The sequence below is a fragment of the Sparus aurata genome, chromosome 9, assembly GCF_900880675.1.
Source record: "Sparus aurata chromosome 9, fSpaAur1.1, whole genome shotgun sequence".
NCBI classification, from domain to species: Eukaryota; Metazoa; Chordata; class Actinopteri; order Spariformes; family Sparidae; genus Sparus; species Sparus aurata.
The window spans coordinates 23,676,326-23,703,274 of record NC_044195.1 but is presented as its reverse complement, the minus strand read 5'-3'; the positions used below and the strand labels follow the sequence as shown (position 1 = coordinate 23,703,274).

The 26,949-nt window shown below is 42.8% G+C and overlaps 2 protein-coding genes across 7 annotated transcripts in view; one reads left to right on the top strand and one right to left on the bottom strand.

Moving 5' to 3' along the window:
• Nucleotides 1–2,265, bottom strand: part of edar (ectodysplasin A receptor) — a 44,162-nt gene extending 41,897 nt beyond the window's left edge. For all 3 annotated transcript variants that reach the window (XM_030428735.1, XM_030428736.1, XM_030428737.1), the window contains exon 1: nt 1,959–2,265. The gene's annotated coding sequence lies outside the window, so the exon portion shown is untranslated. The remainder of the gene's footprint in view (nt 1–1,958) is intronic.
• Nucleotides 2,266–10,615: 8,350 nt separating this feature from the next.
• LOC115588257 (E3 ubiquitin-protein ligase SH3RF3) overlaps nt 10,616–26,949 on the top strand; it is a 113,859-nt gene continuing 97,525 nt past the window's right edge. For 3 of the 4 annotated variants that reach the window (XM_030428725.1, XM_030428724.1, XM_030428727.1), the window contains exon 1: nt 10,617–11,664. In XM_030428725.1, the coding sequence (XP_030284585.1) occupies nt 11,242–11,664 (423 nt within the window). In that variant the 5' untranslated portion in view covers nt 10,617–11,241. Of the gene's footprint in view, nt 11,665–26,949 lie in introns of all 4 variants that reach the window. The other variant, XM_030428726.1, reaches the window with a different exon arrangement.

Sequence of the window (26,949 nt, the reverse complement as noted above, 5' to 3'; positions counted from 1 at the left end):
TGATACTGAGTCTGATTTAAGGACTACTGAGGAAGACGCGCTTGAGTGAAGTCATTTGTACTTTTTCCACATGTAATAAAAAAACTCTTACAATAAATGTCAATATCCCTGTAGGGATGAAGTTGACACTAAAATTGGATTTTCTTTTGGATTCATCTTCTACTGGATTGGTTTATTACTCTATAAATCAAAAAAAAAAAAAATTAAAATCTTACATTCTATCCTATATATCATACAATACATAAAGGATTTAAGAGTAAACGTAGCTGTTGTTTGGATAAAAGCCTCTACAAACCGCCATGCCATAAATTAAAAGTAGTAACTTAATGAGCTGAATAACTCCACTTCCATATGTAACCCCTTCTTATGTGTTTGGTACAATATAGTCTCAGATGTGTGAAGCGTTATGCAACGTTCAGCCGTAACAGGCCTCCTGAGCTCTATAAATTCGGATTTGGGGGAAATAGATATGCTGTGTGGATTGGAATAGGCTGCGGCATAAATCTCAACAATAACTTTCCCAAGAAAAGAAAAAAGAAAAAAGAAAAAAGAAACACACACACAAGAATCCCTTTTTCTTTCTATGATATCACTCTAAAATAAATAGGGTCATTGTGTGAATTCTAGTGCTGAGGAGCATTAAGCGTCAGAGCGATGAGTAAGTACACAAATTATCTATTCACTTGAGTCTAGTATAGGATGATCATGACTACAGGCGCTGGCTTTGTTAGTTTTTTTGCCTTCATCCCTTTAATCCTCAAGAACTCCTTTTGAAGATGAGTTACACTCCCTCCCCTGTTTCTTCTCTGCGTCTCCTTTCGCCTTTCTACCTGGGAACATTAAAAGATTCGATGGCAGAGGAGACGCGTTGCGCTGGGGGCTGCAGGAGGGGAGAGAGCGGAGGTAGATAGAGAGATAGAAAGAAGGGAAAGAGTAAAAGGGAGAAAGGAGGAGGAGGAGGAGGAGGAGGAGGGGGAGATAGAGACGGATTGATTTCCACCTCCAGCAGCTACAGTTCAAAGCCAGCCAGCAGACTTCAGAGGCGCGGCAGGACCCGGCATGTCCCCAGCCGGGCCGGGCTGCCTGTCTGCGGGCAGGACTTCCCCCGGGGGCCCCGGGGCCCGGGACAGTCAGGCGGCACCAAAAAAAACAATTATGCAGACAAGGGAGAAAGGTGTGCAAGTTATAAACGCACAGTTTCTCCAACAAAATGGCTAAAAAAAAATATACAGTCTCAGAGGCACATCCCCAAACACTGCAGGAGTGATATGTCTTATTTCGCAGCATTAAAATGATTTATGATGAAGAATTTAATTATCTGAACCCTGTTGCTACAGCACTGGTTTCACAAGAAGTGAATCTGTGCTGTCTGAGAGCCCCGTCAAGGAGCAAATCAGGCCTAAACTGTGAAGCAAGTGATGTGAGAAAGCAATCACATCTGTCTTCCACCTTGGGCTACAACCTTTGCACCGACACGTACCTTTACATACTTCAGAATGTATTCGAGGTTATGCTTGTTAACATGCACACTGTACTCAAAAAAATGTATCTAAGGCAGACAAACAGTCCTCCTGGAGAGATACAGTCCTAAAATCTCATGCACTGGAGAACAAACATCTGCATTGTGCTGCCTGATATGTCACACTGTGGTCAGTCAGTGAAATGAGATGTCACCTGAACAGCGCATTTTAACCCAAATAACCGCAAATATAACCTTAAACAGATGCTTTGACTTTCTTGAAGACGTGCATCTGCAGCGTGTCTGCCTCAAAGTCTACAAGTCCTGTTTTCAGGAAAGAAGAACAACTCCTGCTTATGTTTCTTACAAGTTTTAAAAAATGACATAAAAGACACGTTTGTTTGCCACAATAAGTGTTGCTCAGGAATTTCCCCCCCAAGTCTTGCAGCAATCCGTCCTCGCATTCCTGAGATCGGAGCTGCTCAGACAGACGTCTTACCTGGAGCTCGGAGAGAGAGAGAGAGAGGGGGGCGGCAGCTGGCACTGCGGGTCCTGCTGGCGGCTGATCGCTCCTGCCGATCGGTGATCAATCTGTGGCGTGGTGTCGGGTAAGCATCGCCGAGGTGTGCTGTCTGACCGTCTTTATTTTACTCCACACGGTTTGAGTTGTGCCTCAGCCTCCACTTTGGAGCACGTCGGTGTGTCTCCAGGCTCCTCCTTGATGAGAAAAAAAGAAAGAGAGAAAAAAAAAGTGACAAGCTTCCTCCGCCCTGAATGAGAGACAGATTAACGTGGGCCCAGGTAGACTCTCCTCCACGCGGCGGGAGCCAATTAACACGCTGCAGGCTACGACTCAACCGCGCCATCTAGTGGCCGCAGAGGCGCAGTGGCGGCAGGCCTCAAGTCAGTGATCATCGAAGAGGAAGACCACCACTGACGTGAACGCAAACCAGTGGCAGGTTGCATTCACTGACACACCGGTAAATACTCAGGGTTTTATACTTGAGATACACCTTTAATTGTTTCTTTAAAGGGGCACTATGTAGACATATCTACTTTACTTTTGAATAAACAAGCTGTTCTCAGAAGAAAAATAAGGTTCCCAGCTAGAATGGTGGCAGGGTCCACCACATACAAGCAAAACAGTAAGGAATTGTGTTGTGCTTTCAGTTTATACGGTTATGAAAACCGAGAGAGTTTGTTTATTTAGTTTCTCTCTCTTGTGATTAAAATTTCTTCAAAACTACATAGTCCACCTTTAAAGTTGTTTCTACAGTGCCAGTGGACTACACCTATGTAAAAAAAATCACAACATATTCAGGACTAAAGGAGCACTATGTAGTTTTGGAGAAGGGTTCAAACTCATTCTTTTTAATATTTACGATATTAATTAGGTAATAATACAAACTCAGACCTATTTATTTTTTCCATAACTGAATAAACAAGTTGTTCTTGGAGGAAACTAAGAACACCATTTGAAGCTAGAAAGGTGGCAGGGTCCGCCACATTTAAACAAAGTCGAATCAAATTGTATTGTGCTTTACACAGTTATGAAAACCAAGAGATGTTTGTTTATTAAGTTTCAATGAAGATCACCGTCTCTGATTAAAATGTCTTCAAAACTACGTAGTGCACCTTTAAAGTACAAGGTGACTCTTTTGTCCCAGTAAACTAAACCTATGAAAATATCACAACATACTCTGGATCAAGAACACATTTGATTTGTTATAAACCAAACCTTTTAACACACATAGATCAATGTGTTGGATGCCAAAATACAGGAACATAACAATGAAAACTCAACTCGACATCCCAGTTCAGGACAGAAACTGTCAACCCCCCAGTATGAATACAGTCTTTAGGTTTAGAAACTGTCTGTTTAAGGCAAATATACTTATATATACTCTTCTTTAGTTAGCCTATGTCTTGATCATAAGTACAAACACACAAGTATCCCTAACTATAACTTCTGATATGTACATAATCAGTAAACTGAAACACACTCCCTTATTTTTTGTTTTAAAGAAGTATACCATTAGCAAATGTAAGGACAGCTGTGCTTTTATTTTGTATTTCTATATATTATATGTTGCTCGTAGTACTCTCTCTCTCTCAATATGTACATAGCTACATAATTTCTGTGTATGTTCATATACTGTACAGTACAGTACAGTTACATATTAAGATGACAGTTCATTTCATAATTAATTAATCTGCCAGTAACTTTTTAAATTTTTAATTATAAGATAGTGAAAAAAATGTTCACCACAGAATCCAAATTTACCAACAGCAACCATCACTACTACTGCACATATTGCTACTATTGCTATTAATTACTGATATTGTCATATATATACAGTTCAAAGTAGTATTTCTTTACTTTATACTCTCTATTTCTACTAATACTACCACTACAGTTTCAACTTCTACTGGTTGGTGTACAGTGTCACCTTTGACATGTATAGACAGACATGAAACATAGAAATAACAAGCACAATGTTCACAGATTGAGAAAGAAAAGTTGGACATATTTCTGTATTTATTAGCAATATTACCACTGTCAATGTTAAAGTACTTAACATAAGGCACACACACACACACACACATGCAACCATCTTGTTTCAGATGAGAAAAGGTCTTTGAAACAGAAGCTATAAATTAGTTTGAGTGTGTCGTCTGCTTGTGTGTGTGTGATGTGGATGACTGGTGCCTGTTGTCTGAGTTGGACTAAAGCTTGGACTTTAGTCTTCCTCTCCTCCTCCTCCTCCTCCTCCTCCTCCCCCCTCTTTCCGCTGCTTCTCTTTTTCTCAGCCACAGGAAGGGTGAGATAAAAGAGGGGCTTTGAAAACACTGGGAGTCCTGTAATTACTCACTCTGCCCCTCGCCGTCTCTCTGTCTTTCCCACTGTTTCTGTTTCTCTTCTTCTGTTTACCTCCATCTTCTTCCTCTTTCTTGGTCACTTTCTGTTTTTCTCTTTCACTCTCTCTGCCCCTCTCTCTCCGTCCTCGTCTCTCGTCCCCCTTCATGTCTCTCTCTGTCTCCCTCGTTCCTTTTGAGGCCCATTGATGTCAATCCAGGGGCTTCCTGGCTGAAAAGGAGGATGAGAGGAGAAGAGATTAGATGAGAACAGAGGATAAAGAGAGGATGAGGAGAGGATAACAAGAAGAGTGATGAGTTCTGCTGAGAGAATGATGGCTGCTCCGTCGCGCACCGGACAAAAACACATATTAAGCAAAACCTGTATTTACTATGATGGATGGCTGAACACGAAAACACACGCAACTGCCTCAGCAGAAGGTGAAATGGGATATAACGAGATTTAAGATAATGTGACATGTATAATATATGAGACAATACAATGAAACAAGCTGAGGTATAAAGGGGACAAACAAAGATTCAACAAAATCAGATTAGGGATTATTTGATAAGGAAACACAACATAAAACGGTGTGTAGGAGCACAGATAACCTGATGGGGTTCCTTCAGCATTTTGCAGGATTCACGAAAGAATCTAAGAAATGTAATAAATCAGATGATGGAAACAAAACGGAGAAACAGAATTTATGATGCCTCACTAAACGGCAATATCTAGTTTTGTTTGTTACCGGGCACACGGTCACCCAGGAAAAGGAATATGATATGCGATGTTTTATTTCTACATCACTTATCACTGAAAATGTAATACTGACATGTAGACATTTCCATTTGCATGTTTAAATAGCCAATCACTTGTGAAAATGTCCATTTTTTTCACATGTTAAAGCTTTAGTTCACTTTAGAATAGCAAATTACAGGTCAATTAAATTGTGAAAATGTGGAATTAACATATTGAAAAGCCAATTTCATGTGATTTCATGCGGGAAATTGGCTTTTTAATATGTGAATTGAAATTTGAATTTACCCGTCTCATACGGTTGTGAGTAACTGACGTGAAAAATGTAAATCACTTGGCAAGATGTCCAGTTCACACGTTCCAGTTGCATCTGAGCTGTGAGAAAATACGGCAGTGTCATGAGAAGAAGCAAATATATACAATGATTCCATGTTTTGATTCAACCCCTGGAGATTGTATTTCACATGTAAAAAAAAAGTCACATGTACATGTCCAGTTCAAATACGAGATTATTTTCTTTTCTTGTGTTAAAATTTGACATTTTGAAATAGCCCGTCACATGTGAAATTGTAATCTTAACGCGTGAAAAGGCACATTTCACATGTGATGTTTGTTCGTCAGGGTCGTGTGCTGCCTTCATGTTTCTTTTATGAACTGCGCTAAACAAACATGCTTTCGAGTCATGTTTTCTCGGTCCATGAATACATTTAATCACTGGAAGATTGTATTTTGATTCTCTACAGAATCTTGAGGTCAACAAACATTAATGTTGGAGATCTGAGTTTAAATATTCAGATAGCCTAAGTGCAGCAGCTGTCACAGACCGGCTATCCTGTTTTAACCCCCCTCAGCGGCACATCAAAGTACTGTAGCTCAGAGAAGATAGCAGTCAGCGGAGGCCTAATTTACTGCTCGGCATAATGAAGTTAGGGTAACTTCAATTTGCAGGGGAAAAAAATCATTAAAAACAAACTTCCCCATGCTTTTTTATGAGCCCCAAGGAGGCTCGAGCTCTGAGAGGAGAAGTTTAAAATATGCTTTTTCACTTTTCAAAGATGGAAACCGATGCAATACAGAACATAAAAATGCAATAGCTGATATTTTTCCACCTAATATTTGATATCTACCAAATGATCCTCAATGAAAAAGTCTACATTTAAAACCACAAGGGGGATAAAAACTCCACTGAATTCCACATTTACATACTTGTGTGAATGTATGTAGAACTTTGTCTGAATCAGTTCACATTAAAAACCAGTAAATATTCACTTCATCTTCCTGATCAAACACAGATCATATATTCCAATGCTAAAGGTCATGAAAAAACATTCTGGAATCTCATTCGAAATATCGCTCTCTAAAACTTGCCTCCATTTTTTATGTTGTGGGGGAAAAAAAGCTGTTCTCGGAGGATCACATGCTGAACCAGTGAACCCTCTACAGACTCCATGACGTTGTTAGCACCACTGTCAGTGTCTACCCCCCCCCCCCACCCTCATGTACATTGTCTGTGAACACACACACATCCTCTAACTACTCTTCAACAAGGAAGCAGAGAGCCGGTTGCCATGGTAACTGCCGTGTCAGCTAACCTACTTTTGCATGAACGAAGGACATTGGTGGATGGGTGAGAGGTGTATGGTACGTATAGGTACACAGAGAAGATCACACACACACTCACTCACACACTCACACACTTCTTATTCATCATATTTGATCGTCTCATGCGAACGAGATTGAATCTTTCTCCAGGGTAGTCGTCGGGAGAACTCTTGTTTTTACATAGAGATGATGGAAAGGGAGCGAGTGAGAGTTAGTGTTGATATTACTGTTAAAAACACGAGGACGATGAAGGAGGCGATGAAAGTTCGATGTAGAGGTGTGAACACACGCGTCAGGTCAAGTTGAACTCCGCGGCTTATCATCACCACAAGAATTTCCCACCAGACATCATTCAATTACAAAATAATAACATTTCAGTTATGCAAAAATAGCACTAAATTATAAATCACTAAAAGCCCACTGAAAAGACAGAAAAGGTGTAACTGACTTTCATATCAGGAGGTGGACAGGATGGTCGCGGACTGATGTGAGGAAGCTGCCAAGCCAGTGACCACAGTTCGAGACTGTGTTTCAACATTTGTAAGTGTGACACAACTGGATATTTTTATGGAGGCGATGGTGACTTTCCAGCTGCATTCGTGGAGACCTTGTGATATCCAGCCAGCCCAGTCACCAGGATACCAGGATACATCCACACGTACATGTCATAGGCTACAGACTATACTGACGAAACCTGTCATATCACTTTTGCACGGCTGCAATTCAAAGTAGTATTTACACAATATTTTAAGCCAAACCATGATGATTCCCTGACGATAACCATGTTGTTTTTGTGCCTTAACCTAACCAGAGCATTAGCACAGCATTGTGACAGGAGATAAATAGAAAACTGAACTTAAAGAAATGTGAAGTTGCAACATAAGAAAATGTGAAGTTTCATGTTAGCTGTGGTTTTTTTCAGAAACGCACTTAGCTAACATCAGTTCTGGCAGCTCAGTTGTTCCAGCAGTTTGTGGTGACTGAAACAGGCGTTTTTGTGCCTAAACCTAAGCACAATTCTCTCTCCTCCCTGTCATAAAATTGAAAATGGAACCAACAAATTGCAATATAGTCAAGAAAATGGAGACAGAAGTGCACCTACAGGATGTTCAGAATGACGTAATGATGCGACAACCGGTGCTCACATGTGAAATAACTGGACATGCTGTTTAAGATAAACTAATAATTTCAACATGATATATATTGTATCAGGTATATGAATAAATGAAAAGAATATACAACATCTTGTACAAATGCATAATCTGTGTCCATCAGTAGCCTGTAACACTGACTCATGACAGCCTGTACAGCGTGAGCACAACATGCATCATTACATTAGTGGTGTGCACATGCATTAATTACGCGTATGGTTATTGGACATAGCTCAGTCTTGGTGACATCTCACAGAGCTTGCGATGCTAGTTATCATCCCTAATTGACACATCTGCTAGTTAAGCAGCATCCACCTTTTGTTTGTTATTGACGGCGCCGCGTCCAACAGGGAGCCCTGGCGACGCCGCTTAAATGGATTTAGGGGATTTTCACCCAATAATCATTTTTTTTGTTCGCCTCTCCCTGTAGTTCCCCTCTAATTCTGAATCATTGGCTGTGGAGAATTGTATTAAGCAGATGAAACGCACTGGGCATGAGACATGAGTGGGTACGATAGAGAGAGCGAGAGACACCATGAGTTTGGGCTCGTTGCCAGCACTTGTGGGCCGCTTGTGCTGGTGAGGCATACAAAATCAGGGCTCGATGACGACAACAGCAACAACAACAACAACACACACATTTTTTAGCGGCTGAATTGCTGTAGAATCGCAATGTTCTGCAGCCACAGGGATACACACAGACCTGTAAGAAGTGGTAGGTCTCTGGAGATGAAATGCAAGGGCAGCTTTGTCTCACAGCAAAAAGTCTTTCAGTCACCCCATAATTATTTCAAAGGACTTGACCTTCACTTGATTTTAGATTTTTTTTTTCCAGTTATGAGAAGAAGCACCTTTTATCTTTCCTTCTTTTGCACCCCAAGTCTCTAGGAGAAACTGTTGCTAACGATTCTGAAAAACCACATTTGTACATGTCAGAGGCGACGCAACATCCTGACATTCCGACAAAAGGGGTCATACCACTTTCACATTACATGACCTGACTTTCATATCTGGAGGCGGAAGGGCTGGTGGTGCAGTTGAAGGCAGGGAAGCTGCTAAGCCAGTGACCACAGTTCAAGACTCACTGCATGATTGTAAGGAATGCTCAGGACAATTTTCAGCCGTGTGTGGTGACAAAACCTGGTGTTTTTAATGAGACCTTGGGGACAAAACTCGCCCGTGCTTGTGGCAACATAGACAGAAGTCTACACATCTTCAGTCGTGTTTGTGGCGTTTAAACCCATTGTTTAAGACGACTTTCCAACAAATCCAGCTGTATTTGTGAAATCAAACGGATGGATGTTTTCAAGGAGGCCTCTGGACAATTTGCAGTCGTGTTTGTGGCGACCAAAGCAGGTATTCTAAGCCCCCACATGAGGTTTTTCTAACCCTTAACAATTGTATTTCTGACCAAAAATGCATCTTTGTCAAAACACAATTTTTTTTAATTAAAGCTACAAGGCTTGCAGATACAAACATGGCTAACAATTTATTCTGGTGGCTGTGTTTTTCTTTTGATTTTGGGTCCCACTGTGACAATTTATTCCGCATTTCTAACCACAAGAAAAGATTTCATTATTGCTGTGTTGTTGTGTGTAGCTGTCAAACACGTACGACCACACACGTGGCCTGCAGGAGTAAAATATTCAGGGCTTCAGTTCAGATTTCCCTTTTATCTGTATTTCAGTGCTATCTCGCTGTTGTCTGAACAATCATTCAGTTTCAAAATCTGCATTTCTGCACCTAAATAGCACGATATTAAGAATATACATCAAAAAAACCTTTGCAATGCTGGTCCTTTTTCATGTGAGGTAAACAACACTGTCAGTGTCTGTCTAATCAATGTAAATGCTGTAGGCTGCACACAACACACACACACACACACACAACACACACTCCCTCTTCCTCATTGTACACCAGCGGTCCACCCCTTTGCTTTTTCGTCGTGGGTGGTAAATAGCGGGCCCACCCCTACCCAGGAAGGCGTCATTATGTCACACACATACGCACACGCGCGCTAACTCACACGCACACATTTGGTTCAATCACTCCCTCCCTACACCTCCAGGGCTGAATGTGAGCGAGGAGCAGGTCTGAACAGGTGGACAGGCAAAGCAAGCCTGCAGTCACGGCTGAGAAACAACACACAAACACACACGCATGCACGCACACGCACGCACACACACACACACACACACACACACACACACACACACACACTTCCTTGCCCTTTGACTGTGTTGTGTCCATCACGCAGCACATGACAGTATTCATCCTGAAGGTACGATTCTGTGGAAGCGCTGCGTTTTTTTTTACCTTCATCTTCTCTGTGGCTGCCAATAATGTGATTTACAACATGATGTAACAGTTTGTGCAACTCCAACTGAGCAATTATCCAACAACATTCCCATCGCAGATCACACTTCATCTCATGATGCCTGAAAAGGGTGTATTGTGTATCCCTTTAGGTGCCAGAATAATTATTGTTTTTTTTTCCCCTTTTTGTCAGATTGTTTAAGTAGTTTAACTCGACACTGGCATGTCGTGTGGTCTATACAGTGGGAAATTACAGAGCATATGTTCAGTAAAAATGAATGAAACCGGGGAGATTTAAGGAAAAACACAAAGAAGGATCGACCGGTGGCCACCAGGTGTCGCCAGAAACCAATTATTGTTCACCAAAAGTCCCGTTTTTCAACCAGATGAGGTAATAAAGATGATGCCTGCGCTTGTCAGGTTTTAAAAACCACAACAACAAAAAATAATAAAACAACAAGTTTAATTTGGTGTTTGTTGCGCAGCCTGTGAGAAATGTTTGAAGCACGGACATTTATGCTCTTGATCGAACTTGGCATCACAGCTGAGGACTCTGTGAATTAACACTCGCAGAGCAGGTGAGATGACAGGAAACCTCCCAGCAGCCTCTCAGGTTTGTCGGAAAAGGTGTGACACCAGCTCCGGCGTGAAGGTGTGAGGGGGAATCTGATAATAAGCGAGCCTGCCTGCTGGTGGGTGTGAGTGGTGGTGTTGGTGGAGCTGCTGGGTGTAGTTGTCTCTCTTTTTCTCCTCGTCTGTATCAATCTGTCTGCGGTGCGTGAGCGCGCCCCGCATTTCTGATCGGCGCGCGGATGATGATGATGATGAGAGCGTGACCTCACTGCTTTCTGCTCAGCTGCTGGAGAGAGAGAGAGAGAGAGAGAACGGGAGAAACAGAAACACGTTGAGGGGAGAGAAGGAGAGAGGTACGGATCAGCGGAGGAGAGCTTCAACAACACGCCGGTATTAAGTGCTCTACGCGGGGGGACTCGGTCGTGGCGCGTCCCGCTGGCTGCCTCCCAGAATGTTCTGCGCCCCCGGTTCATTTCTCCGGTACACGAACCAGTCGCCGCGGCGTCCCCACGGACACTGAAGCCCAGATGCTCACCCTCTCCGCCGACATGGACGAGTCCTCGTCGCTGCTGGATCTGCTGGAGTGCTCGGTGTGCCTGGAGCGCCTGGACACCACGGCCAAGGTGCTGCCGTGCCAGCACACCTTCTGCCGCCGCTGCTTGGAAAACATCGTCAGCTCCCGGAACGAGCTCCGCTGCCCGGAGTGCCGCATTCTGGTGGACTGCGGGGTGGACGACCTGCCTGCGAACATCCTCCTGGTTCGCCTCCTGGACGGTATCAAGCAGCGGCCCCAGCGAGGGAGCGGAGGAGGAGGAGGAGGAGTGGGAGCAGGCGGCAGGCAGTCCCTCGCCGTGGGCTCGCTGCAGGGGTACGCAGCCGGGATATCCGCTTCTCCCCCGGGCAGCGCGATTAGAGAGCTGCCCGTCGCCACCAGGAGCTCGCCTGTCAAGGTTGGTCACTTTCCCCCGTTAAACACAATGAATGTATCTAATCAGCGCCTCTCTCTGTGAAACTATGTTTAAATGTTTCACAAAACCACCCGCATCCCACAGTTTTACGAGCCCCCCTTTTTTTTCAATTCGGCGCGCACAGAACACAACTTTAAGCTCGGTTCCCACAGAGCGGCGGCAGAATGTGGTTCTGGAGGTCCATCGTGCGGACAGATCCCCCCCCCCCCCCCCCCCCTCTGTTTATGTCTGATGATCGCTGGAGATGGAGAACAGCGTGTTCAGCATGCTGCCCGCGCTGGTATCCAGCTGCTGCGCGGTTATATAGATGCACATTTACACACTGTACACGCAGTGAGGCTGATTGCAGCAGATTGTTTGACAACAACCATAAGGAATAAACTTGGAAGCAGAGTCCAAGTTTTCCTTCCACTGTGGGTTCTATAGACTGATGCACATTGTTGTCTATTGATTGATTTTGCTTGAATTATCCTCACCAGTTGTGCCTGTGATATCCCCAGATGTGGCTTGAGCATCCGGTGAACCCACTGAGGTTTAATTAAAGTGAGCTGAGAGAGGAGGAGAGACATGCTGTAGACCTATAAGGGGTCACCTGTCTGCGATCCCCTTGTTGCCATAGTCCTGGTGAAGCCCAGTCGCCCACAGGCTGCAGCAGAGTGTGCAGGTTTCATAACCCCGATGCTCAATGGGAAGAGGAGTGGAGAGCAGTGCAGTGCATCCAGAGCATTGTCTCTCCCAGCAGTAATGAGAGATGTGTCGAGGAATGTGGCTGTAATGTGGCAATCAGACAGAAAACGTGATAAGGCTGCAAGGAAATGTTCCCTCGACTGGAATCTTAAAATCTTGTCCACGAATCTTGAAAAAAAAAAAAACTCAGCGGGTGGATTGTCATGACCTCACCTCACTCACAGCTTGATTTCCTTTAAAGAAAAGCAACATTTTCAGACTTCGTGTCGCGACTTGTTGAGACGGATATGCTGTATTTGTCTAAGGTGAGCTGTTAAATGCAGTGGGATTTCTTCCGAGCTGGAGTGCGTAAGGGGTGGTCGCAGGCAGGTGTGTTCATGTCTCCCCCTCAGCAGCCTCTTCTCTGAGTTTCATGATGTCCCCGGCAAGAGGGATGCAGTGAGTTATCAGGCTAACAAAGGCTTTTGTCATCAGCTTTCACACCCTCGTACAGCACTCGGCACAAAGAGACCCTATCAGGCATCGCCTGGCCATTGATTGGAGCAGTGGAGCGCTTTGGTGTGATGAAGTGCAGCGGCGGCGGGCAGTCACTCATTCACGGCGATGAACAGGAATCCAAACCCTCAGTGACATTTCCACTAACACTTAGCGCTCAATTTCAATTCACTCAATAAACTTTAGCGGTCCCTGCAGGCCAATTTTGATGCCTGGTGCACACAAGAAACAAGCTGCAATGTAGCGATTTAAGAGTGGTAACATGTTTGGATTCAAACTGCACAAAAGGCAAAGTCGTCGATCATTTTGTACTGTTTAAACAAGCGCCTATGACTTCCTACAGAGCTTAGAAGATTAGTTCGCCCATAAATGAAAATTCAGTCAATTTTGACTCACCCTCGTCTTGATAGAGGTTTCATAGTCCACGACCAGCTTCACAGCAAAACAGTGTTGCAGTATCTCGCTTAACAACTGAAGTAGATGTGGACTCGGAGCTCTGGCATAAGCCAAGTTTTCGGAAGCTGTGAGCCCCCGAATTGATTTGAAAAGATGTAATTTTTGAAGCCATAATCTTCACCTTAGCTGCTCAGCTCAAAGCGTCAGTGCACACCTTGTCTAAAGTGGGTGCACAGGCTCGAATGCATGTCAAAGGTTCAAAAAACACATCTTCAAATCAAGTTGCTTGATGAGCTGCGTGGAGCCATTTCATCTGTGTTTCCAGTCCCCATCTGCTTCAGTTGTTTAGGAGAACACTGCTACGCTGTTTTGCTGTGAAGCTCCAGAAATGTTTTATGGACTATGAAACTTCACCTGACTTTCTGTCAGCGTTGGGCTGTGAAGATGGTAACTGTATTTTCCTTTTTGGATGAACCTATCCTTTGAAGGTGCTCTGAGGAACTTCTGTGTTGTGTTGGAAGCCGGTTGTTAGTTTACGTTAGCAGATTTCATTCCTAAATGTTAGCAACTGTTTCTTTCTGTTAGCGAGGCACTCGAGAACGCGCATAAAGTCACATCCTTTGGACCGTCGCAGAAAATCCAAGTCCTTCACAAAGAAATCTAAGGTCCAGCAGCATTAAACATCTTGAGCAAATCGTCCACAGGCTTGTATAGGGAACCGAGCGAGGTGCGGAAGGTCTAATTTTTCACGTCATGTTACAGTCCTCTCACATGTGCCCAGTAAAAAAGAGATTGATACACATAAGTTTCTGCAAATTGTTACATAGAGACGTCTCAAATAAAGTGTAACCAACAGTCTAAAATCCAACAGTTTGCAGTGTCAGGAAACAGGGAACAGCAGCCAGTCCTCACACTGGAAAGGCTGGAAACAAGATGTAAAGAAAAGAAAGAAATGAGAGGAAATTCAGAAGTTGTGTGAGAGATTGTTAACCTGACAGAGTCACACACACACTGCGCACACTCAGGAAGAACGTAGTGGTGGCCAGTCTGTGTTTGTTTTAGGACCCCATGGAGAGAGCCCTCCAGAGTAGACGCAGCTTTTATTGCCCACTGAACACTACACACACACACACACACACACACACACACACACACACGCACACACCTATAACCCATTACCCTCTTCAATCCCCCGCAGCCACTTTGCCCAAGTCTCCTCCAGGCTCTCGTGAGACCAAGGCCTGGTGATGAAAGTGTGAATTAATCTGCTCTAACAGTGTGTGTTGTGTGTGTGTGTGTGTGTGTGTGTGTGTGCACGTGGATGTACACCTCCCCCCCTGCACACAAAGAGCAGGGGTCTTGCAAAGGGAGTTAAATCGGTCTTTGAGTGACACGCTAATGCAGTACCACCGCAGTTATTGAGGGAGTCATAAGGGTCAAACAGAGCACTCCACATCAGGTATTAAGGGTTGTAGATGAGAATGAATGTGTTGCTATGGTAATGGCAGAAGAGGCAGACATGCTGAGTCAGCAGCAAAGACGAGCTCTTTTCTTTTTCTTTATTTCGTCCTGCTGTTTGCGCTCTCAGAGCCTCTGTCACCGTCTTCGTGCTTTGACCAAGGTTGAAGATTTCTCTTCCTCCAAGATCTGTGTGAAATTAACTTCTCAGAGGCAAACAATTTGCCAGGACATGTCAAATACCATCCTAGAATAATATTAACACAGATAAGTATCTTGTTTTTTTTTCACAAGAATATTCCCCATACCTATTCATTGATATTTTCTGTGCTGAATCTGGGCACAGACTCAAGCCTTCAAGTGCTTAGTCGCATGGTTTTTGTTCATTTACCCCAAACAAAAAATGCTGAGCCTGTTAGCAGTTGATGACTTTGGCAACCCCCTAACTGCTCCCTCAGTTGCAGTGCTGTACATCAGCTGTTGCGGAGATGACTCGCCACTTGTTCCCCTGACAGGCGCGTGTAGACACATACAGTCTGCAAACAGACGAGGTGTTCTAAAAATATAAGAGTGTCGTGTAAGCTGAATCATGGGACTGTGATACATTTGTGTGAACATTTCAGCGTGTTTTTGTTTTTTTTTAAAAAGTACAAGATGTCCATCAGGAACCAGTCTCAGATTGGTCTGTCAGAAAACCAAATGTTGCTGCTTCAGCTCATGATATGGCTCTCATTTCTGGTTTATATCACAGCCATATCCTGATTCTTGGCATATGAACCAGAAAATGAATAGAAATACAGAAAGTTGATGGCAAAACAGATACAGGTAGCTGAAATGTTTCTCTGCTGCATGGATCTGATGTTGGTTGCTTCCTAAAGTGAGCTGATAAAGTAATTTGCAAATGGCAAGCGAGCCAATTAACCAGCCAGTTTAACCCTCGGAGTCTGGATGAATTAGTCGACAATACCCACTCAAAACAGTGTTTTGCTACGGTAGCTAGCCGGCACTTCATCTCCGTTACCAAAATAGCTAGCATTAGTGAATATTAGCCAGGTTAATCCTCAATACCACATTATGATTGTAACTGCAGTTATGTGAAAGGAGAGTTTGTCAGTGAGTATACAGGAGCCGCAAAATCATCTTTTAAATTCCCACACATCGCATGTGTAGTTCATGGCACAACTCAAGTGGGATCAGCAATGATTTGTCTCTCTCTCTGTTTACTACCATACATAGTTTTTTTCTGAAGTAAGGTTCCGTGGGGAGGGTTGTGTAGGGGCGTGACTTCGGCACTCTGGGGTAGCAAATGTAAGGCAAGGCACTTGGGAGCGGCATAAATGTCACATCCTTTCGTTTTTTTTCCCCAGGATCTTGCAGTTTCATAGAAATGTGCCTGCAGGCTTTTATAGGGAGCTGAGAAAGTTGGGGGAGGTCTAATTTTCTAAGTTCTGTTCACACATGGGAAATACAAAGTGATTAATACATGGAGATTGCTTCACGTACTTAAATACTGTAACTTTAAAAAGGTGAAATTCTTAAATGCAGTTATTCGAGTTTTTTCAGGTCTTTAATAACTTCACTCCAGCTGATACCACTGGGAACTGTTCTTGTTACCGCTTCCAAAGAGGTTATGTTTTCAGTCGTGATGATCTGTTTGTGTGTTCATTCGATAGCCCGGTATCCAGATCCAGGTATCTGTCGTCGGATTTCGGGCCGGGTGCCACATATAAATTCAATAGCTGTAAAAGTATTTCTTAACATTGTGTGAGACATTTTCTCTAGTTTCTTGTTGAGTGCTACACTAACTCAAAAGACAGAAATCTGGCACACGCATGTTGTGAATATCTATCAATCCAGTGATTCAATCAACAGATTTTCAAAACAGTTCTCATTACTGACAAAACACATTTGGAGGATCATTCAGCCTTGGTGGAGTCATGCACTCTGTTTATGCTTTTTCTAGGTTGTGTGTTTGTTTCTACGCTCACTCGAAGAGCACTTCAAAGTGAGTTGCGGCTCTTTCTTTGTGCCATATGTCATCTTGCACGTTTCCTGCCAAATCAGGTCACGGTCTTGGACACATGGAACACATACAGAGCTACGCACTCGTAGAAACACTTTACTTTGTTATCGTTGGACTCATTTTCACACAGGACAGCATGCAGCATAGCTCGTTTTAGAATGATGTATTTATTTAATATCCTGTGCTTGGAGACCCCACGATTCAACCAACTATAGTTTAAAGGAGAACTTTGGTCGTTTTAAACATGCAGCTTCATTGCTCAAGCTACCCTTGACTTGCCAGTACCGAAGATGCGAACACATTTGGTCCAACCATTACAGAGCTCCGTGAACGGAGATTTAGCATTGACAGCTAACAGCATGGGGTCAGAACTTTACACTGTGTTTTAAGCGTCTTAACATGCTCCACATCTCACATCAAAAGTTACGCAACATCAGCAGACACAACACAGCACTGTAGCGTGTATGACTCAAAATGAATAAAAAAGTAGTTAAAACAGTGTGTTTGTGCAAGGAGCTACATATCGGTTTGTTGACATGTGTGTGTTCCGGTAGCTAGACCAAACTAGTCAATCCGTCGTTCACGGAGCTCTGTAATGGTTGGACCAAATGTGTTCACGTCTTCGGTACTGGCAAGTCAAGGGTAGCTTGAGCAATGAAGCTGGATGTTTAAATCGACTGAAGTTCTCCTTTAACTCAACCTCAACCAGTCAAGAGAGAAACTCATCTGATGGCTTTTTCAACACAACATGCAGCCAACTAGAAACAAATTCACAGAACCTTTTGCGTGTACTGACTTTGATTTGATCAAAAGTTTTTTAGTTGGCACAAAGGTTTGAAAGTAGAGTGCTCATAACAGCAGGCATTGAATTGTATTTAATCCACACCTACAGTAGCATTGTCACTGGTGGATGACTCCTGGAGAGTCATGAATTTTTACTGGCCTCGGCTGGTCGGCCTTGGAAGGAACTTGTCCTCCTGGAGTGATCGTTCTTTGAGGGAGGGGGAGCTTTTAAACATGGTCCCTCTTCTACACCTGAGTGACTAACCCAGGTTCCTGTTTGGTATTCATGAGGCTCGTCTATTTATTTGATCCTCTGCCTGTCAAGGATAGATTTTTACAATTGTCTGGGTGAAGATTATTTTTTTCAACTGTGTTGAAAGTATTAAACGTTTTATATTTTGATCAACTGAATGTTCAAACAGGAATGTGAATACAATCTGACTATAAAGCAGAGCACCTCTGTCATATCTCAAGAACCGTCCATCTGAGCTACTTGACACTTGGCAGGTGTGTTGCTGAGGACCCAAGGAAGTGAAGTGTAACGCAAATATGTTGCAATTTGGACACATTCAATATTAATACATTTTGAATGTACAGTAAATAACTCTTACACACTGGCAGCGCTTTGCAGTCTGAAGTTGGCCTCGCGCTGGGACTTTTAAAATACTAACTGTACACATGAGAAGAAACCTGACAGGTTTTCTTCTCTTATCTTAAACATGCGCACACTACAAGATTGTAAATAATGGCACATCACACACTACAGATAAAGTTATCATCCAAGAGAGAGCAATGCCCCACCTCACATGATCTCATGGGGAAACAGACCTAAACAAAATGGAGATTGGCGTGGTGCTACAATTTGTAACGTGTTGCAGTGGAAACAAACAAAAGCAGAAGGTTAAACAAGTCTGGATGAGATTTTAACCCCTTCCACAGGGCAGGTGTCTGTTACCTGGCGTGTGCAACACTGTTTTGTTCTGTCCTCCTTAAAGTGGCGCACAGGGTGTTTTATTTTGATAATTTCCTGATGCACTATGCCATTCGGCTGTTTTTGTTCCTATCTGGTGCAATCTGCTGTGTGCAAATTGACTCAGCTGCGGTCCAACGCTTACACGGTAAAGATGGGCCTAAGAATCTGGGTGGTAACTTTCTGTCAATAGCAGTATGCTAGCTACCGTTAGCCCCCAAGGGCTAGAATGTTTACTGTGTCTTGGCAGCACCGTCAGCTACTCCAGGATGCTGCTCTCATTGGTTGTTGTGGTCTGGCTCTGAGAGTTCTGATGTTATCATCCAGATTTTAATGGTAAATGTCAAAGATGTTTGACGTTATAGAGGCAGCCCCGCTGTGGGCAGTTCAGGAGGCTTATACTGGATCTGGAAACCCCTCACATTACCAGATAATCTGTACCGAACAGCGTGTTTTGAGCAGCTCTGCACGGGGATCACGTTTTTGTGAGATGTAAACCACTGGAGGGTACTCCAGAGCTCGTACAATCAAAATGTCACATCTGAATCAACTCATGTCGGACACCCAACGTTCCGCTGATCTATGATCAAATATGTAAGCAAATTGCAGCAGAGGGCAATGCTGTGATCAGGTTGTGTTTCTGCACACATGAACAGCTGCGGGAAAACCTGCTGCAATTTGCTGCCTACACTCTGCCTGTCCAGTTCCCATCAAAGCAGCGTGACTAAATGATCCCAACCCTTGATCCTCACCCATACCTGTATTTACCTGGGGTTGCTGCGGTGACGCCCGAGGTTACCTTGGCAACTTACTGCAGCAACGATGCTACTTGCTTTCATCTTGGGAGTGAGACATCGCTTTGCCTTGTCATTCCCATATGTGTGTGTGTAAGGATTAGGTCGGGGTTTCAAAAAGGATATAGTCTGTTACCAAGGCCTGTAATGATCCTTTAAACCTGTGTCTTTTGTGTTGTATTGTACTTAGGATATACACACACCCACACATCTAACATAAAGCTAGTTCAAACCCATTCTTTCAAGAACCGTCGTGTTTTTAAGAAGTTCTATGGACTGTAATGTCCTCACTTTACCAAAAATCCTCACCCTCAAAACATAGAAATACTAAAGCAAACACACAACATTTCCTGCTCTACAGCCCCATTCATACTTAATCTTGATATCTCCCTCACCTCCACAACAACAGAGTAAGACAGAGCCTCATTTTTCTGTGTTTCTTCTCACACACACACGCACGCACGCACACTCACACACACACAGTACACAGACTCGAACACACATTCATTAATGTTATAAACTAACGATCTCTTGCAGTAAACAACAAGTTCTCAGTCATTACCTTCACATTACCCCCTCACTTCATAAATACTGAACGAAGGTCTGACACTGTATACACACACACACGCGCGCACACACGCACACACACACACACTCACACACATGGCTACACAGACGCACAGAACTCATCTTCTCAAGTCTGTGAATATCTCTCTGGACACATTTCTTTCTTTATGCATGAATGTGTGTTTGTGTGTGTGTGTGTGTGTGTATGTGTGTAGCACTTCTCTCTCTCTGCCTTCTCAACCTTTCTCAACCCAGATTGTTAAATGAACAGGCTCGCACACAAACACATCTCTATTCCTCGGTCACTCTTTACTCATTCTTTCTCATCTTCCTTCTCGCTTTTCCTCTGATGTCCATGTGCAGAGATCTTGATTAATTTCAGTGTTACCACATAATGAAGCTTCCCTCCACACACACACACACACACACACACACACACACACACACACACACACACACGCTCATGCATATGCTGCCATTTAAGGAGTAGTTAAAACTAGATGACTGCGCTCTGTGCCTTCTGGGATATCTTGGGAATTATGCTTTTTTTATTCATTGTGTGTGTGTGTGCGCGTGTGTGTGTGTGTGTCCGTGCGTACAAAAGTGTGTATGCAAACGTAGAGCATGCATTCATCTATTTGCATGCTTGTATGTTTGTTTACCAGTTCTATTTTCCACCAGTAAACACAAGGTACAATTGGATTTTGAATGGTTTTGCGGGGAAGCTGCCCACAGTCAGTATTCAACATTTTGTCGTTTAAACTGTTTTCATGCCGAAGATTACTGTGTCAGTGTTTCCCCCACAATTTTACTCTTGTCCTCCAGGAAGAGGCTATAAAAGTGCATTTATTTTTTACTCTGCTTTGAAATATTTTCAGTAGATTCACTGGCAACTAGTGTATTTTATTCAGTAATCAGAGGGTGGCCAGAGGGGGGCCAACAGCTGGGCCAGAGATGATTAGCAATAAATGGTAATTTTGCTTCTTTTCCTGATTTGAACACCTGGAAATATCCGCTTTTGGCAAAACTTTATATGGTAGAATTTGGATATGAGTAGTGTTGACAGGTTTGGTTATCATGCTGATAATATGCCAAAATGAGGAAGATCAATGTCGTCAACTCATGTACAAATTCGTGCCATCATCTGACCAGCTACTGTGACCCTGGTATGTTCTTTCTTTACGTAGTGTTGCTGGACTGTTGCTGGGTCAAATGATTGATTGATGGATGGAGACATGGAAGTGGTTGACTGAAGCCTATGGCTTGTGTGATGGTGCAAGGAGATGGTGTGCGTATGTGGTGTTTAGTTTGGGGGGGTGGTAGATGCATAATGGGTGTTAAAGCCTAAACAAGCTTTGGAGCTTGACTGCTATTCCCACGGGTGTATGGTTGGAATCCCATCAATCCCATCCCCCAGTTGCACAAATACACACATGGACACACACACACAGAGACACACATTAGGTTAAGGGTTAACCCCCTTATGCTGGGTCCTATTGTTACTATGGAGATGAGGGTGAGATGTCACTGGCCACTGGTCAATCCATCAGACAGTGCAAGTGGTTTTGAGGTTGCATTGAAAACATGGCACAGAACAGCATGTAGATACAGTATGTCTCACTCATCAGATTGTAGGTATTCAGAGTTGCACAGATATTAGAATTTAGACACACAGGAGGGTGGGGTTTGTTTCCAATGTAAAAACAAAGTTATTTTGTCTCAAAAGATGATTTCTTTCTCTTTTCAACCCTTCTTGGATATCCTGCGATTGTCAGACAACATGGAAATACATTTCAAGTGTGTGTAGAACAAATCACATTGCTATCTTTTGCATACTGATTAGGTAGCGTTGACATGTTCCAGCCCTGGAACATGGATACAGCTGTAGCTCCAGTGGCCCAAGCCAACAGATATGTCCAAAAACCCCATTGTGTCCTATTTTAGAAAACTTCAAAATTACTCAAAAGCACAATAGCTGCAGAGTTTATATTTCCTTAACATGTAAAAAGAAGAGATTTCAAATTCACACTTCAGGAGTGTGAATGATAATAAATAACAATCCTACACTTGTTAAGAGCAGCAGGATGTATATCACCATCTAAAATAGATGATTACATATAAGCAGTTTTATTTTACAACACATGAAGCAATAAAACGTGCCATGTTGTGTAAAGCAACAACTTCATAATTATCGCACCATCTACAATCCTGTTCGATGTGGGTGGGCGTTCATGTGCCACTTCCTGGTGGGAAAGTCACAGCTTCTCTACTGGCATGACATTACATGGTTTCTGATTAATGAATCCGGCGACATTCAGGCCAAACCAGAGTCACCTCCTGCTGCCAGCTGGGACTGTTGGTGTGTAAAATTGCTCCGAGCGGCTTCTACTGTGGGAGTAATCGTTTGTGACTTCAGGTAGTTTTACTCTGGTGCTGAGACTCTGACTCCTCCAGCTGCATCAACGTTATGCGTGTGTGTCTGTTGTAATAACGGATGAGGTTCCACCGGCGATGTGCTCGAAAAAGTGGAACGGTTCTCTCGGGGTAACAGATTCGTGGAAACACACTGTGGTTTTCCCAGGTGTCAGACAGTGCAGGTGTGTGTACTCTATATGTGTTAATACGTTTCTGTTCCTTCCTGTCTTGTTGCAAAAAAAAACGACTCCTCCACCACCGCCTCCTCCTCATCTTTCTCTGTAATGGAGAGATGTTGAAATGCACCCACCACCCACTTTAGACTTGGCAGGAAACAGAGTCTTGGCTGGAGTAGAGAAGAGAGATCATTGTGCGCGCACACACACACACACACACACACACACACACACACACACACACACAGATACACACACATCTGAAGAGAATTTGGAAACATGGCAGCAAATACAGGTCTTCCTCTTCATCGACCTGCTGTTCATTCTCACAGCTCTCAACTTCAATTCATCACAGCAGTGTTTATGGATCCCGGTGAAATCATTCTTTTCCACCTCTTTTTTACTTTACCCGTAGGACTGATTGAACTCTCGGAGATGGTTCATTCCCTCCCGAAGGATCTTTTCCCTTCAACCTTACAAGAAATTGCTTTATGAAATCTGTTAATTGGACCACTCAGAAGTTTGAATGTCTTGGACTTTGACTACACTTAAACATTTTACCAAAGACTCCAAAGGAAGCTAATGTTTTTTTCACGAGGTATAAATCATTGAAACTGAATATTTAAAGAGTTAGAGCAGTTTTGTATCATATAATTACTCACAAAGCCTCATAGTCTTGATGAAGTAGTGGGCTCTGTTGCAGTGTTAGACGGGGGTTTAACATACATTGATTACTTGCCCACCGCCTTCGTTTTGCTAATTTAAAAATCAATACTCTGTCGGACAACGGACGCAACAGTTGTAAACTAAAGATGTCTGCCGCAGCACAGACTAGCAGTAGTTAGACTTCACTTATAATGAGACGAGAGTAAGGACAGTTGACCGGCAAGAAGATTGCGGAAGATTTGATGTCAAAGTGAAAAGCAAAAGCGCCTTTTCAACAATATTTTGGATTTAATACCAAATGCCAATAGAGAAACCTGATAAGGTTAATGAGTGAAACGGGGCGTCACCTTGCATGCTCTTTATTTGCATTGAGTTGAATTCTGGCTACTTTATGCAAATGCAAAGCCACTCTGCATAGAGTACCGTTCGTCCAGTCGGGTGCAGCCAGTGCGTTATTGCACAGCTGCTGGAGGGTTTTGCCTGTTTGGGTCAGGTGTGCAAGGCTGGGAAGCGTCTTGTTCCATTACTCCCACAGACTGTATAAAACTACTCCCTGACAAATTCGAAATGGATCAGCTGTCTACAAATACCAAACATTATCATTGTTTTTCTCTGTATACACATGTTTGATGTTACAGCTGTAAGGGCCAAACTCACTGAACACATTGCATTTCCTGTGACTAGCCCACTTCATAATAAAAGCCAACTCGCATTTCTCCAGTAAAGTTCCCTTTACACCTGCCCTGCATCAGCGTTGTTAGCCCAGCCCTATCCTGCTCTCTTGTTTCATCAGTTCACCTGCCTCACCTGTGCTTCCCCTCCTTTCTTCACCTGCACCCCATCCCCTCTTCATCTTTGTTTGTATTTAAGTCCAGTTGTTAGTTTGGTCTTACTTGAGTCGTCTGTTCAGTTTTTATTTCTGAATAAAGTTCTGCTATTGATCTGCCCGTCTGCCATCTCTCGCGTTCCAGTCCATCCTCTTCGCTCTCAGCGTGACAGTAATAGTGAAAAACCAGATGGCCATGATGAATTCGCTAACGAGTAACACCTAACGAATGATGTTATGGTTATTATAAGTTTGCCTTTCGTTCGCCGAGGACAAGTGTGAGACTCATCTGCTGCATGTGTGTGAATTTTCGGGGGTCAGATAAGAACATTTCAGGTTATTTCGGGACACACTCTGATCCACAGTGCTCATGGCTTCAGTACAAGTGTGATCAGCTTTCCACTCTGACGTCTGTGTCCAAACATCCACTGCTGGCCCTGTGAGTTTGTGTGTGTGTGTGTGTGTGTGTGTGTGTGAGTATATGTATTTTGTTTATGAAGAAAGTGTGCATATTTTATTTGGCAAATGCATCTCAGGGTGGCGTTTTCTGGTGGTTTTGTATGTGTGCTCAGAAATGATATGTATTTTGTACAGTGTGCGCATAAATCATCATGTGCGTGTGTTGTTTGGCCACATCTTGTTTTTAAGACGAACTTCGTAACCTTTCACAGTGCTGGACCTGGAGAAAGAGGCTGGTGTGTGTCGGTGTGTGTGTGTGTGTTTAAGGGGTGTGTAGCTGGTCATGGTAGTATGTTAGAAATGAAGGGAGTGTGCAGTGAAATGCCCAGCGGCAGTTATGTAGTGAATTTTTGGCTTGGGGTCTGGTGTGTGTATATATGTGTGTGTGTGTGTGTGTGTGTGTGTGTAAGAGGGATCTGGCAGTTTTTTCCCTCCAGGACAGGGATTATGTAAGCATGGAGAAGTGAGGTCAAATTCCACCCTCCCTCTGGCTGTGTTCTATCAGACTGGGAACAATGGAAACACTGGTATAATGAAACACTTCTGCTATTAAATTCATCTCCAGGGACATTACGCCGGCTGCCATTTTCACTAGATATTGTGCAGCCTCTGAGACTCTGACTTTTTTAAGTGGGGCTGTGACCAACATGTATCGTCATTATCTATTAATCGCCCAACTTTTTTCAAGATGAATTGAGAAAAATGTGGAAAAATGTGGAAAGTGCTCATTAGAAGTTATCTGAGATCTTTTAATTGCTTCATTCTTACAACAAATAGTTCAAAAAGCCAAAGACTCTTTATTAACTATCATAACTAACAAAGAAAAGCAGCACATTTTGACATTTAGACCTTTTTTTGGTTAAAAAAAATTGACTTAAATGATCACGACTTTAAGGAGAATTTTTGTATTTTTAAACCTCAACATTAACATGGTTTGGTGTGTAAATGATTCATATTCACCAAAAGTTTTGGAATCGTTCCAATAGACTGCCTTGCCTTGCAGGCATTTGGGACATTTTAAGAGTGCTACCACGTTTTAAAGCTCACGTGTTCACATGTGTCTTCTGTGGGTGGTTAAATGTCCAAACCTGACTACAGACGCCATTTGGATGAACAGCCTTAAATGGCAGTGTCACTTTGCAGTTTAGTCATTTAACCTGAGAAAATGTTCTCACTGTTCTCACACCACCACCTAATTATTGCCAGTTAGGTGACTAACTTCAAGCTTGTTGAAAAAGGGTACTGATGGAAATGAAGCACGCAGCTTTAACGAGAGGAAGAGTCCAAAGTAACGTTTTCTAATTTCTTGTTTTGTCCAGCCAAAACTCTTCATTTACCATCATAAATGAAAAGGACAAACAGCAAATGATGACATGTAACCTTTTTGTTTTGCTGTAGAATTACTTAAATGATTTATAATCACCACTAATCGATTTGATTGATTGCTACTATTAAGTGTGGAGAGATATATAGAAAGAAAGAAATATAAAGACAATAAATCGAGCCAACGCGATCAGTCTGGCGCTCAGATTTACATCTGCTGTTTTAAATACCACATAGTTAGGGGTTGATGTTCGTACATCGGTCGTACATCCTCTATCCCAGAGTATAAAGTTAATGAATTCGTGTTGGTTTAGGAATTTTAAAATGGGTCAGTCATGTAAAAAAAAGTACTGTAAAGGCTGGTACCGGCTGCCAGAGCACTTGGCAAATGCTTATGTTTGTTTACAGTAATTGCAGACTAAAATCACACTTAATGTGGAAATGATTTGTAGGTGTTGATTCTGCATGACACGAAATTACAGTAGTTAGAGAGAACTTGTAAATGTGAACTACAATAGCCATGTCAGAAGCGTAACACGGAGTGATGCACAAAGACAGCGTGACCATTTTTTCCTCTTGAAGTGCAAATTCACGCTTTATGTGTTCGTCTCTGTCGTCAGGTGAAATCAATTCGGTGCCATTCATGTTCAGAGACAGCTTGGCACTTTACTTCCTCATTGAGCATGTTAGTGCCTGCGTGTGCCTGTATCTGAGAGAGTAAATGTGTGAGCTTCTCAATGGTAAGTAGGTGTGTTTACCTGGCTGTTAGTGCAAGGTGCTAATCACAGCCACCGTCTGATAACACTTTGTACAGTTTGCTGCCAAACTTGAGACTCTTATATCACCAGATATGGACTCAGATGTGACATAAGACTGTTAGAAATCAATATTATTGTAAATTATGTTGTAATTCTATTATCATGCTGGTCTGTTGTTTTACAAAATGCTGTTGTTCAGTTAATGAGTCTGTTTAAAAATTAGTCGAATTAGTTAAGAAGGTTTCTTTTGTTGGTGCGATGTTCTGTTGTAGTTGAACACATTCAATAGATTAATTATTTTGCATTGCACATATGTCATATTATGATATACATCAGTGTTATTGTATAGCTCATAGAGTAAACCCAAAGTAATTACAGGCGTTTTGGACATTTTAATAGTGCCACCGCATCACAAATGTTTTCTTTAAAGTTCAATATGTGTCTTCTGTGGGTGGTAAAATGTCCGAACCT